The sequence below is a fragment of the Phalacrocorax aristotelis genome, chromosome 5 (assembly GCF_949628215.1).
Source record: "Phalacrocorax aristotelis chromosome 5, bGulAri2.1, whole genome shotgun sequence".
NCBI classification, from domain to species: Eukaryota; Metazoa; Chordata; class Aves; order Suliformes; family Phalacrocoracidae; genus Phalacrocorax; species Phalacrocorax aristotelis.
This window is the reverse complement of record NC_134280.1, coordinates 13209777-13224044: the sequence shown is the minus strand read 5'-3', so window position 1 is coordinate 13224044 and position 14268 is coordinate 13209777. Positions and strand designations below refer to the sequence as shown.

The window sequence follows — 14268 nt, the reverse complement described above, 5'->3', positions numbered from 1 at the left end:
AAACAACCTGACGGTGGATCCTCTCTCTGTCACCTCCAGTTGCAGGGGAATATCACCCCTCAGCTCAGATTCATATATGAAGTTAGCTGCTGTAAAGACCCTCCTGCTCTATACAACCTAATCTTGAAGAATTTGCCTTCTAAATGTATACAGGAGAGTGAAAAAGAGACATTGTTCTCATTTAAATTTAAAGCACAGATTAAGCGACTTAGCCAACATCACAGAGCATATCTGTAGCACAGCCAGGAGCCGATCTCCTGGTCCATTAGTCCACACCCTAGTGAGGAGAATAACTTGCCCCCAAAGTTGGGGCACAGCATGTAAACGTGTGCTGAGGTGCCATTTACGCTCATGGAAATTGGGTAGATGTCAAATTTCCCAAACCGGACCCTCTATGCTAGTCTGCGTATGAACAGAGCCAAGGTGCAGTATAAATCCTGTAAATGAAAGCATTTGTTAGTTGGCTTCATAGTTTATATTTGGCTGCCTTGTAAAATGATTAAGTGCTCGCTGTGCCTGGTACCACAAAGCATACGTACCAGAACAGGAGGAGAGCAGCTGAGATGTTTCAAGAAAGGGTGGAAGAATATATCCACTTAAATCTGCTTGCCATGACATTCCCAAGTCAAAGCTGCTTATTAAATGTTTATTTCACATAGCCAAGCGCACTTTGGATGAGCTTTGTAACACGATGCCCATGCACTTGTTCACACATTGCCTGGCCTTGAAACAATTTACAGTTGACGGCAAAGTACTTTGCCTGTGATGCCACTGAGCAACACAGCTACAAGAGAAATTAAGCCTTTCCAATGGGTAGTCACGTAACAAGAGTGCTTGAATAATAGCAGAGACCCTTTATCTTAGGAGTTCTGAAATTATAAGGGTTGCAACATGCTTCAGATGCTCGTTCAGGCCTCTTTTTCAGTGCCTCTTTTTAGGCACTACATCCATCAGCACTGTGCTGGCTGATTAAAAGGTGCTTCCTTCTAATTAAAAGAGAGCACGCTTTTCAGTTCTGCTGTGGTAGATCAGGAAGAACATCCCAGCAGTCGGTGGACTGAACAGGTGTAAATGAAAGGCTACTACAGCTTCAGATTCTTTTTTCTATTTAAATGAGCAAGGTTTGTTCACATTTCCCAACACTGTACCCCTCCGCACACACCACACAGGTAAGATAACTAGAGTAACTAGAGTAACTAGAAAATTGGGGGCCACAAGATTCCTAATGCTCACCAGAACCTCTCAGGACTTTCACATGCACACAGAGACCAACAATATGCTGCTTTATCTCAGCTGGTCTGTACCACTACAAAACATGTACACCTGCTCACATGTTTTTACTTGCCTGTACCTTATAGAAGGCATGGGAAGCTCACTCCTCCCTCGTTAAAGGGCAGGCTATGTCAAGCCCCCTCTCTTTGTACCCAGACAATTACCCTGCAAGTAGAAGCAAAGCCAACAGGAGCTGATAATGTTTGCTCATGAAAAATAAAGATACATTTAGGGAAAGCTGAAGAGAACCGAGTGAAGGGTCACCCTCCCTTTTGGGGGTTATTATTGCACTGGAACAGGCATCCAGCACAGCCCAGGTGGTGTACTGGAGACTCAGGTAGGCTTGTGGTGCTCTGGGAAGGCATTCACGGTGCTATAGAATAGAATAGAATAGAATAGAATAGAATAGAATAGAATAGAATAGAATAGAATAGAATAGAATAGAATATTTCACTTGGAAGGGACCTACAACGATCACCTAGCCCCACTGCCTGAGCACTTCAGGGCTGACCAAAAGTTAAAGCACATTGTTAAGGGCATTGTCCAAATGCCTCTTAAACACTGACAGGCCTGGGGCATCGACCACCTCTGTAGGAAGCCTGTTCCAGTGTTTGACCACCATCTCAGTAAAGAGATGCTTCTTAATGTCCAGTCTAAACCTCCCCTGGCACAGCTTTGAACCATTCCCACACACCTTATTACTGGATACCAGGGAGAAGAGCTCAGCACCTCCCTCTCCACTTTCCCTCCTCAAGGAGGGGATTGTGCTGCAGTCTGGAGCCACATCTGCAAGAGGGACTCACAACTGTCACAGCGTAGATAATTAATAAGAAAAATAATTAATAGAACAGGGTCCTTGGGCGATACAAAACAAGACACAGAATTATGCATGTGACAAACCTAAATGCTCCCTTCTGGCACTCCTGGAAGCCACGTGTTGGGGCTGAGCCTCGGGCTAGGAGCCAGCAACTCCTGTCAGCTCTTCCTATCTTTGCTCCTGGAGGCCTTAGATATACTTTGTACTTCCATAGTACATGACAAACACAGCTTAGTCATGCTTCACGACTCCCTGGGAGCTGGTTAGTATCATTCCCCCGTTATACTAATGGAGAAAATGAGCCAGAGAAAGGTTAAATGACCTTCTCCAAAGTACACAGCATGTCAGTGATGGAATCGAGATCAGACCCCAGGGCTCTTGGCTACCAAATCTCATGCTAGATTAATGCACACTGCCTTTACGCAGGTCCAGCTGTGGCTGAACTTCTCAGATAGTTATCCACATTTCTGAACCAGCCAACCATCCCAAGAAACTCAGCTCCTGAAGGATGATTCTGGCCTTTGCTCTCAGAAGGAGTTAATTACATGCCTGCTCTGCAGTGTGATGTGACGATACATTTGCAAACGCTACTCCAGTGATTCATCTGAAGGGCCTGGCATACACATGCTGGAGAAAAGGTGGAGAGCCAGCATCTCCCTTACAAGCAGGATCCTTATTCACCAGTAATTTTGTTTCTATTGAAGAAAAACTTGTCCGGTACATCATTCTTCCTTAAAAATCAATAGATGTTCAACAGAGAACCATACTGAATGGCAACCAGTAATATGATGCAGTTACTGTATGAGCAATTGCTTTTCCCAGAGCAACATTGCTCAGTGATAAATCCAGCCAGAGCTAGAGGAGCATCCTCTTAGAAGAGGCTCCTTATGCAAGCAGCATATAATTCTGATTAAGCAGCTTCCAAATTAAGCCAGGGTCCCAGCTACTGTTTCTGGGTAGCCACTGAGGCCCATTTAGTACTTCTCAGTGGAAACAAGGACGAAAATCAAATCCTCTATACTCCACTCAGTGGAGGAGAACTACCATCATCTTTAATGACACAGGGCTCATGGCACAGATCTGCTCAGGCTCGATGCTGTATACTTAGGGCTAGCTGTAGGAAGAGTCAAAAGAGGCAGATACTTCTAGCTGCAAAGCATGCAGAAAACCAGCATGCATGTTCAGATATTCAGAAATTTAGATGGATGGCTGCTGCCGTGGGAGGGAGAAGCAGGAAGGGGATCAGCCCTTGGACCGACAGCTGCAGCCCCAATTCCATTCGCTTGCAGGGGGAACAGCGAGCTGGCTCTAGTGTCTCTGGCCCTTCTCTTTCCTCAGGGCAGGAGAGGAACAGCCTCACTGCAATGTGATCCCATCTCCTTGGGAGTGGCAGTGTTTTCCATGCTCCCAAGACACGTTGAACCACCTATCTTCTGGAGGGTAGCCATATGTACACACTTCAGAGAACAGGGAATGGGATTTTTTTTTGTAATATTGTTTGAACTTATTCATAAAACGTGGGCCAACTTCCTTTTTTTTTTTTTGTTACATTTCCCTCCCTCTGTTGCACTAGATGGATTTCTTCAAAACCTCAGAGATGGAAACTGAGCCAAAATGCAAAACTCATGTGTGGGTTTGTTCCTATTTTCCTGGAAGAGTCTATCTCCCAGACCATCACGTATTATCCCACATGCCACCTCAAGTCTCTCTTGACATGTGACTGACAGCTCTTCTCTCCCTCTCTCATCCAGTTGGCAGTCACAGAGCACTTACAGCACCTTGATATTGCCCCTAGCCACATGGGGACCTTTGATCTCCTATTTGCCCATTGCTTTTAGTTGTGCTTTCATATGCCAAACTGTAAAATTCCTCTTCTTCTGATGCACTGATTATTGTTCAAATATTCCCCAGCAGCCCCCCCACCTGCCTACTTAGGCTGATAAACATGCTCAGTTTTGTCAGGCTTTCCTCAAACTCTGGATGGGTTCAACACGACTTGTATGCAAATACTGATAGAGTTGCCTGGTGAGCTTAAGCTATTGCCAACCAATCCCGTCTCTTTGCTGTGGTTTTTATACCTTTGCAGTGGCACAGAACAGTGGGCTTAGCACCTAAACATCTGGATATAAAGTGAAACGCAAGCCACTGTGGTGAGCCTCGCCATATAAAACTGACATATCACCAACTTAACCAGAGCAAGAGAGAGTATTTTCAGCAATGGAAAAGGAAACTGCTCTGCAGCCCCATCCTGTGATGCTGTAAAATGCGTTAGGTCCAAGTCTCCAAGGCTTTTGCCAAAATATACTGACCTTGTGTTTGCTCATACCCCACTCCCTGAAATGCAGTCTCAAAACTTAATTATTCTCAGTGTGTTACTGAAGTAAGTGAGCCTCTCATGGGTGGCTGCTTTTGTGATAGGGTATCACCAATTTTAATTTTATCTGTAATATATTTTTCCAGTCAGGTCTGCAATTCACTGTGTCAGGATGCTCCCTATCAGCCTGTGCTGTGCCAAGGTTGCCTTTCACACAGCACTGGCTGTGCAGGCACTGGGCACAAGTCAGCTGATAGCCTGGTTCTTCTGATGATGGGCAAAAGTGCATGGACTACCATGCCAGTGAATTCATTTGCAGAGAGATAGATGGTATTGCCTTGCAGGCGATTTGAAGGACCAGCTCTTTTCCCCGCCTACAAAGATGATGGACCAGAGACTGCTGTTGCCTCACCCTCTTCTTCACGTACAACACCTGGGGCAAAGCTGTCTCGTTGCTCTCCTACAGCTGTGGCTTCTTCTGCGCATTGGGCTGGCCCAGCAACATGACAGTGCTGCAGTATAGCATTTTATTTATTTATTCTTATTTAATTAAAATTCACATTCTATGCTCAAGCAAATGCACAAATTTTAACTGAGAAAAAAAATTACACTTTGAACAAAATTTGGGCCAGGCTCCAAAATTCCCAGAATCCCTTAATTACAAAAATACTCCTTCCATCCTTTCCTGTCCACACCTCTTCCCCTCCTCCCCAAGAGGTATAAGTCAGGGACAGCACAGATCTGGGGTATGGCAAATTCCAGACTCCTTGCAGACCAGCAGAGGAAAGCAAACTCTATAGGTAAGAACCAGACATGCCAGCGAGGGTCCACCCCTCCACGCTTATACAAGGGCTGAGCTGACTCACCTGGCACAGTATCAGAGATGAGAATTTCCCTGTGAACTATCCCAGGCCCAACCAGAAAGGTTAAAACCTGCACGTTAAGTCACACTTTTGTTCCCTGTGTAAAGAAACCATGCACCCCAATTATGAATTTAACTAGCTGCAACGTCTAATCACAGATTTCTCACCTCACCATATTCTTTACCATGCAGGACAGGCAGCTTCTTTAAAAAACATCAATGGTCTTTGAAAGTTTCTGTTAATTTCAGAGACTGATTCTCCCTTTTTTTCTCACATCACCATGTTATCTGCCCCCCTCCAGCCCTCGATACAAGGATGCAACTTTAATTAGAGCATTCTTTTGTCTAATACAAAAAATCACAGTGAAAAAAAGATGGTGTTTGTTTTTCTAGGTTTTTCTGCAGCAGCGCTTTCAGCTACCCTCCTACAATCTGGATATAATAAAAAACATTATCATGCTCTTTGCTTGCTCACGTCCTCATTAATACCTCAAATAGCAAGGTAATTTCTCAGCCAAACGTGACTTAGTAGGGGGTAAAGCTGGTGTAAGACAGTACAATACTAATGCGAGCCATCATAAATGGCAGTAAATCAGCTCAGTCATTTTGTCTCAGCAAAGACTTGAGTCAAATCCTGTAGTCAGAGACAAACAGCATGTCACTCCTGGCTGATAACAGGACAAGCCTGTGGACCTTTGTCTATGCCCATGTGGTCATGGCCGATGTTAACTTGCTTGCATGTTAGTCTCTCCATGTTGTATAAGACTTGACTTTTTCAGCCATGATGAATCCCCAATCTAAGTGAGGATTTTGAAGACTTATGTCTTCTTTGGAGGTGCAAGGCTGAGACCAGGTGATTAAACTACCAGGTGGAAATACAACAGTAAAGGGTCCAAAACCCACCCCTGCCACAGGCTTTCTGTGAGTCCATAGAAGAGCTTTGGCTATGTCCGCATTAGCCAAGTACAGAGACCTCTGAGGTCATGCAGATTTTGACTGGTATCTTCAGAAAGCATAGTCTTGCTGCAGGAGTAGCTGTGTTAGGTGCAGCACTGCACTACCTTTCAGATCTAACACATACTCTCATTTCTCAGCATCACGGACTTTCATAGGGCAGGCGTGCTTTTAATCCCTCTGGGCCTCAGATCCCCACCTGCAGGGTGAAATTATTAGTGCTTCTCTGCCTCACAGAAGCCCTGTGAGGATAAATGTTGGTGAGGGGCCCCAGTCATTTGGCAATAGAAAGCATTCCTGACAGAGTATAGACCCAATGTTGATACTCTAAATCTGTGCATCATCTCTGACCCAAATTCTGCCACTGAATTTCCTGTTTTGCAAAATTATTTTTGCCCAGGCAACACAATCTGCAGAGGCTTATTCTCTTCAGGGTTCAGTGGCAGTCCAGATCTGGACAGAATTGAAGGTGCCCAAGGGTAAGAGTGATATTTTCTAAGCAGCACAGGTTTTGAGAGTTTTACTGCAGTGCTCTGGAGCTTTCTGCCAAGCAGACAGGAAAGAGCCTATGTTCAGCCAGAAATCTGCATGAAACCTGGTGTCTGACAGGCTAATCTATCACACACCAGAGACTTTCAATAAACTCAGGGTGCCAAACCTGCTGGTTGAGGGTCCTAGAGTATATTTACAATTTGCCATATTTCTGCAAGCTGCAACTTGAAGCAACTCTTTTGGGACAACAGTCACTCCATTCAGCCTTCAGCTCCTAAGCCTGCATGATCCAGAGTTGTTTTTATGCTTGGACAGCCAGGAGCAATAATAGCCAGGAAGGGCTTGTGCCCAGGCGGCTGTGCTCCCCCTAAAACAACCTTTGTAAGTTCATATAGCACCCTCCCTGCTCCCCAAACTAACCTTATCTCCTTTCTTGCATCTATCTTCTTGGCATTAACAGGCACATTCCATTCAGCTCTAAATCAAGTATGAAGATCACCCCCATCAAAGCATCCAGACTTGCATTACCAGCAGCTTAGTAGCTTTACATTTATTGCCGAGAAATCTGGCAGTCCAGAATGACGTGCACTTTACTTGCCAGTTTTGAGTCCGTTGATGCAGCCTCTACTCACTACCCTCTACCTCTAGGCTCTTCTTGGTAATGACTACTTGTGAAAAGGACTTCTAAGCTGCAGTTCCCTGTGCGACAGCCATTAGAGATGATCCTTTCCCATCTCCTGATGGAGGTGACAGCCCCATTGGCAGGCAGAACTATAAGGACTTTTGGTCATGATGCCTTCTGGCTGGTTTTCTACAGTAACACCTTCACTTGCTGCAAATGGCCAACCTTGTAGCCACGCCTCTCACATCTGCAGCCCCAGCAGGGTCCTGCCCTGAGCTGACGTGCCCACAGTTTCCTTCTGGGAAAAGTCAAATGTTTGTCTGGAAAGCCCCAAGGCACTCTCTGTGCAGCCATTTGTTCGGGTACCATCCTCCTGTTGTCCAAGCTGTTTCTCTTCAGCTTTCCATTGTGCCAGATTGTCACACAGTGTCCCAACCATCCTCCTTTAAACCTTTTATGTTCTTCTCACTAGGGAGCAATTCTGAAGCATGCTTTTTGGCTTGACTCCAAGCAGGGTCTTTCATATCATCATTTCTTTACTGGCTCCTGTCTCTGCCCAGCCAGTAATGAGATAGTCTTGAGGAGTATGTCTCCTCAAGAAGGTAGAATGTCACAGCTACACATTGTACCTCCTCCACAAAACCCACCCTCCCTGGGGACTGGGCACTCTGACTCCAGCACAGGTGAGAGAGCACGGCACTGCTCCTCCAACATGCAGGTGAGATCACTGCCGTGGGGATAAGAGAAGGCCAGCATGTTCTGCTATGGGTAGGGAAGGAGGGAGGGGAAAGGACAAAGGGAGAACATTGGAGACCTGAGCTAGGACATCGTGCAGGAATGGGGATGGACCCATACCTCACCACCATCTCCTCTGTCATTCCCATCACAGCACAGGCACACTGGTAAAGGGTCTGAGGCTGTCTGGCTGCCAGGCAGGCTGCTGCTCTCCACAGTTTCTGACAGTGTCTAGATCTGACCTTGAGCTACAGCAAGCAGATGCCATCAATTCAAACAGTTGCACTTTTTAAGTCACCACTTTTTAACACAGGTCTCTTTTGCTTGCCCATCGAGTTAGGAAATTCAGCTTATCTCCTTTGTTAAACCATTTATTATACAGCAGCTCATTCAAGCTGTTCTTCCCAGTCCATTCACCAGCTGTATTACTGACAAAAGAGCAGTGTCCCAGTCTCCTAGCCTTTGTTCTGGTACCAGAATAATCTCCTCTGTGGCTCTTCTGCCGTGGCGGCCTATGTACAACTTGTGTCTATAATTCAAAACGATAGCTCATTATGTGACACTAATCTGCGAGAAACTGCCACCCATTTCCTCACCATTACTCTTTGATTTCAGATGTTTAGGTAGAGCAAATAGACCCTCAGTTAATAAAAGCAAACTGCTCACTAGGAATGCTTTATAGCAGAGTTAAATTTGAAATCTAATAATGGGAAAGAGATTGAAAGTAAAGACAATAAGCATTCCAGATCACGCTATTAGAAAGGGATGGAAGTTTCTACATAGTCAAGGCTGCAATCAGTTTCCATTTCAGCTCCTTTATTGGCTTTGACTTGAAAGGTTTCTCAGGTCTGAAAATTCAAGGCTTATTCTTGATGAAAAGAAGAAAGTGTTTTTCAAAAAAGCAGGACCATTGTACAAAAATGGCATTGCTGATACCTAGGACAGAAGAAGCAGGATTCAGGTTCCCCAAATAATCAGTTTTTAGTGCATGGGGGGATTTATGTGTCTTGTTTTTTGAGCTGTTCAGATCATATTTTTAAGTTTTTTCTCAGTAATAATGAGGCCTAGAAAATTGTTTTTCCTCGCATTAAAATAAGCTGAAATAGTAATCACATGTGCTCAAGAGCTGAAAAAAAGCAGCAAACATTTCAAAACAATCACTCATTCACAGGAAAAAAAAATGGTACATTAAAACACTAAGACTGCATTGAAAGCAAAAACAAAACATGCAAACTATGAGTCAAAATGAAGGTTATGAATTTTTGAAATGTGTGTTTTTATACTTAATGAAATGTGGCTCATAATATGGGTAGTGTGAGATTTACAATGCTCTAAACTATTCATACCCTTACTCACAAGTGTTTGGATTTTACAAATGATGTGACAAGTAAATACGTTGCTTAGAAACCATGGTGGGATTTTGAAACTAATTCTTTTGTTTCTGGGATTTTGATTTGGCAGGTGTTTGGTCAGTGGAGTTAATCAAACTCCTCTGGTTTGCACTCAGACAGTACCAGTTTTCTGGGGAGGGCTCTCAGATAAGGATAAAGCTTAAAAATCTGAGGCTCATGTTATTCCAGCTCCACGTCTGCATGGTATGCCCTCAATACCTCTTACAGTTTCAGTCATGCTGTGTCCAATTCCTGAAACCAAAAACCCTCGTGAGCCCCAGGATCTCCTTTTCTTCTAGGAAGCATTTTCTGTGAAGCTTTGAAACACAGGATGAACTAAGCCAAAGAGATGCTGTGGTGAGGTCATACTGCTTTTAAATAGAAACAGAAAGAACTAGTCTGAAATAATTTATAATGCCATCATCTAAAAGAATGATGTTAACCAGGAAATTGAGAAGCAGGAGTACTTATAAACTCCACCCTGATCCCAGACTCCTTCCACAACCCCAGAATAGCTGGCATTACTACTAATATGATATACAGTAGCACATTTAAACACGGTTAACATTTAAATTTAGATTTCATAAATTACACCCTGTAGAGATGGATAGAGACAGCTCCTATCTCTTTGAGGTATTGTTTCATTTGCAAATTCAAGCAGATGGTGCACGAGCAACTAATGACTCAAAAAATCACCCCTAAAAATAGTCCAGAACAAGGTGTGGATTTATCAGGGAAGGAGGGAAAAGAAAAGGCTTTACTTCCCATTCCCATTTCTCTGGCACAGCTCCAGGAGCTTAGCACACCCAGAGCTGTGCAGCATCGAGGACTCCATCCACACCCCCATATTCATGCACCTCTCCCTGTCACTTTGCACAGGCTGGAAATGAGATGGTGAAGAGGGAAAGGGCTCAGCACTCCCCACCTTCCCCACACCAAGCCTGTGTCCAACCCAAAAAAACCACCCTGGGAAATTGCATCTCCGTTAACTCGATCAAGAATTGCTCACCAGAGCCGTGTGGCACCATTGAAACTTTCAGTCTCCCAGTCAGGTGGGTAGTGTTTCATAAACACTAAATATGCCAAGCAAATTCTATAAGTACTTGTTTCTACTTCCTCATGAGGCAATATACTGCAATATTTTGTACTTCCAGCGGGAAGCCAAATTTGCTGTTATTCCCCTGTTTATAATGATATTGTAGCCTCGTGTCTAACCACACTCATACAAACTCTTGCGGAGACGGAGACTCCCTCCAGGGTGTGTTGCTGGGCTTTGAGCAGGGATGAAGTGTGTCAGTGTTCGCAGCGTCTGCACGGGGGGAAACCTGCCGTGCAGCTGACTTATGTAAACTATAAATTCCTCAGAGCGATGTGCCTGTGTTTGTGCAATGCCTGGCAGAAGGCACTGTTCACAGCCGTCCCCAAAGCAATGCCGTTCTGAAGTAATAAATATTAATAATTGCTGGTTAAAGATTCCAGCATAGGTAAAGCCATGGCTTGAAAAGTAAAATGTTACTGTATGAGAAGCAGGAGGGCCTCTGGCAATTTGAAGAGCTACAAGAGGGTAAGTGTTATTATTTACTGCACAAATACACACAGAAAATGTATATTAAATCACACTTCAGTTGCCTCTGTGGAGCAAAAAACTCCCCACTCTGCTACACACCTTGCTCTTTTCTCTTGTTCATATCATGAGTTCTTCCAGCTCTGCTCTTCACCTCCCTGTCCTCTAATGCTGAATAACCTGGGAGGAAAGAAGTCTCCTCCTCCATTTTCATTAATAGCAGAGACTGCTACCACAATGCTATCTGATTCTAAATATTAAAACTGATTTGTTAGACCATGCTTAGTCTTTTCTTTTTGGGTTGTCTTATCTGTTTATTATGCAATAAAAAATAGCTGCTGTTGGGGCTCATGATTCAACCACTCCTGATGTATATTATTTTCACTGCACCATAGTTCTTTTCCCTGTTACAAATGCAGCTCTAAATTTGTTAGAGCTTGCCTGTACTCATCTTGTATGTTTCCACCCTCCTCTTATGGCATCCTGGATAAAAGTAATGTTTAAAAATAAGGGAAAAGATATGCTAATTATATAGCCATATATGTAGTTCTGGGCCAGAACAACAGAGTTGCACCAAAATGCATTAGGTGAGGATCTGGCTGTATCAGCAAGATGAAGCGAACAGGTTGTGGAGGGAATTCTAAGAGAGAACAAAGCAATCATTTACATTGCCACTATGACTTATACAAAGGTGTGTAGATGAACCTGGTACAGAGGGAGAGTCTGGCCATGGCAAATAAACCAAAATGTCTGTGCTGGCAGAGGGATGGTGCAGAATGATTTACTATAACTCTTCTAACACGCACAATACCGAGGGAGATGCCAGCGTTCTGCTTCATTAACCAGTCATTTTGATTGCATCTTTCTTTTTTTTTTTCTTTTTAAATTCTAGTAATTTTCTCTTCCTTGCAATTATACTAGGAGTCTAAATCCCTCTACATAAATTATAGCCTTCTTTTTCAGGGGGACCCTGGCCACGTAAACTGGAAACACACTCTCCTCTGAAGCCAGAACCCAAAGGGAAAAAGCTTGAGCAGCAACCCTGGACTAATTAAAAGATTATCTTTACCTTGCTCCCACAATGAGCTGGTTCCTGTTGGCATCCAGTGCAAGCTGAGAAAAGTCATGCACACCTGGATAGGTGAAATTCGACACCCAGGGCTTCAGATCTGCAACGAAAATGAGAAAGCAGAAAACAATAAAGCTGCTCTAGAAGCAGTGAGTTCACCCGCACATCCACTAATGGATTTCCTACCGAGTTATCTGTCAGAGGAAGGCTAATTAATAATCTATTTAAAGGGTTTCTATTTATTCCGATTTTCCACAGAATGTGCAAAAAAACGCACGTAAATGCAGGGCTGTCTCAGCAGCTATTTTCACATCCAAGATGGAGTGTCAGCATTGGTTTCGGAGACAACAGCAGCTCAATTTTACTTCTCTTAAAGCTGGGAACCATCTTCAGTGCCAGGGTTAAGGGGTGTAAAGGGACTAGGTGCCTGCCGTTACACCTCCATAACCTTGCCTTCTGTGCTATGCAAAGGAGAACTGCTACCCCCCAGAAAGAGAAGGTGGGGTCAACTGAAAACCAAGTTAGAGTAGAAGTGATCTGCACTCAAGATCTGACTGCTCCAATGACAAGTTTTACCTTCTCCTTCAGGTTTTATGTTCTCTTCTACGTTTCACTTTACCAAATGTCTGGGATCCGTATCAGTTAAATCCTTCCTTAATTTAGACAGGGGGGATCATCACAGCATCTTTGTGGCTGAGAGACTGCACAAGCTTGAGACTGGCTCTATCAACCAGCTTGGATTTGCCAAACTAGGCAATTGTCCAAACTGTAATCACACAGGTTAAATGCAAAGCAATAGATTTGGCTATGCTATGCTTGTGAAGACAAAGCTCTTCCAGAAACTACATCTATTAAAACAACATCAGTTGAAAGATGTAGGGCAGACACTTCTGATGTAATAAAATATACACCTGTTTAAAGAAAAAGGTGAATTACTATTTTTAGGGTACCCTCAGGCATGATGCTAGGGCATTCACAGAATCCCAGCTTTCAGTACAGTTACCAACTTTGACCTTGCGTATATCACAGATCACAGAATATCAACCCCTCACCTTACACCCCTTTACTGCATGAAATAACTGGGGATAGATTCATATGTATCTTTCACAAAATAATCTAGCTTAACTGCAATGAATTCTCTTGAGAATTTTTTCCAACTCTTAACTACTGGCTGTTAAATACATGGAGAATACCAAATATCTGAGGGAGCAAGGCACAAATGAGACAGAATCAGTATATCTGTAATCCGTTTGTGACCTGTTGACAAGTAACCTTGCCTCATTCAGGGACTGGATGTTGAAGATCCAGGAGGCTCAACATGGAAGGTAATGTATTCTGGCCTTGTGCCGACAGAATACCAATACACAGGCCAACGACTTGATGACTCATAACAATAATGATGCAGTTCAGACCAGTTCAAAAGAGCTCTGAAGAAACATGCTCCATTGTCATTTTATATCCCCAATGATAAATTGAGAAGTCTCACCGAAGGCAGTTGGGTTTGAAAGTTTTGTTGTAGGCATTAGTTCCCCTTTCTGTAGGGGTGAGATAACAGTGCTGATGAGGAATCTCATTAAGACCCTTGGCATCTTCGCATGCTTTGTAGCATTACAGATGTGGAATGGTTTAAAACCATTGACATAGGGATATTTGTTGAGCAATTTCAAGTCCCTTCTCCCTCCAGGTACTTAAGCAAGCCCTTCAGTTATTAAAACCTTATGAAAACTCATTAAAAAGTCCCTACACCCCACCTTATCGTGAAGCTTCTGCCTCTGCCCTTAATACCACCATGTTTCATAACAGCTCCTAAGCCCCCTTACCATGGAGCTGGACACCAACAGGCCTGGTCCCATGCCCTGCCTAACTGGACACTGCCAGGGTCTCTCTGACAATAAGATCTCCAGCCTCACAATTTAAAAGCCCTGTCACCCGGAGCTGGAGGCTTCCAGCCCTTCTCAGCATTCCTGTCACACTGTGTAACCACACACAACACGTGTACCTCCTCTGCTCTTCAATGAAAAGGCATGAGTTAAAGAATCACTCAGCCCATCTAATCTTCAAGCCTCTCTACCTCCTACACTCCTCTGGGACCCTTAATGATGTACTAGCACCAGGGAGGCACTGCAGTTTCACCTCTGGCATTCTCCTAACTAATGGGGCTCTGTCTTCTTTTCCT

At 43.9% G+C, this 14268-nt stretch overlaps 1 protein-coding gene across 6 annotated transcripts in view; it reads right to left on the bottom strand.

Moving 5' to 3' along the window:
* SEMA5B (semaphorin 5B) overlaps positions 1-14268 on the bottom strand; it is a 274422-nt gene that overhangs the window by 106618 nt on the left and 153536 nt on the right. For all 6 annotated transcript variants that reach the window (XM_075093032.1, XM_075093033.1, XM_075093034.1 and 3 more), the window contains one exon: positions 12093-12192. In XM_075093032.1, the coding sequence (XP_074949133.1) occupies positions 12093-12192 (100 nt within the window). The remainder of the gene's footprint in view (positions 1-12092; positions 12193-14268) is intronic.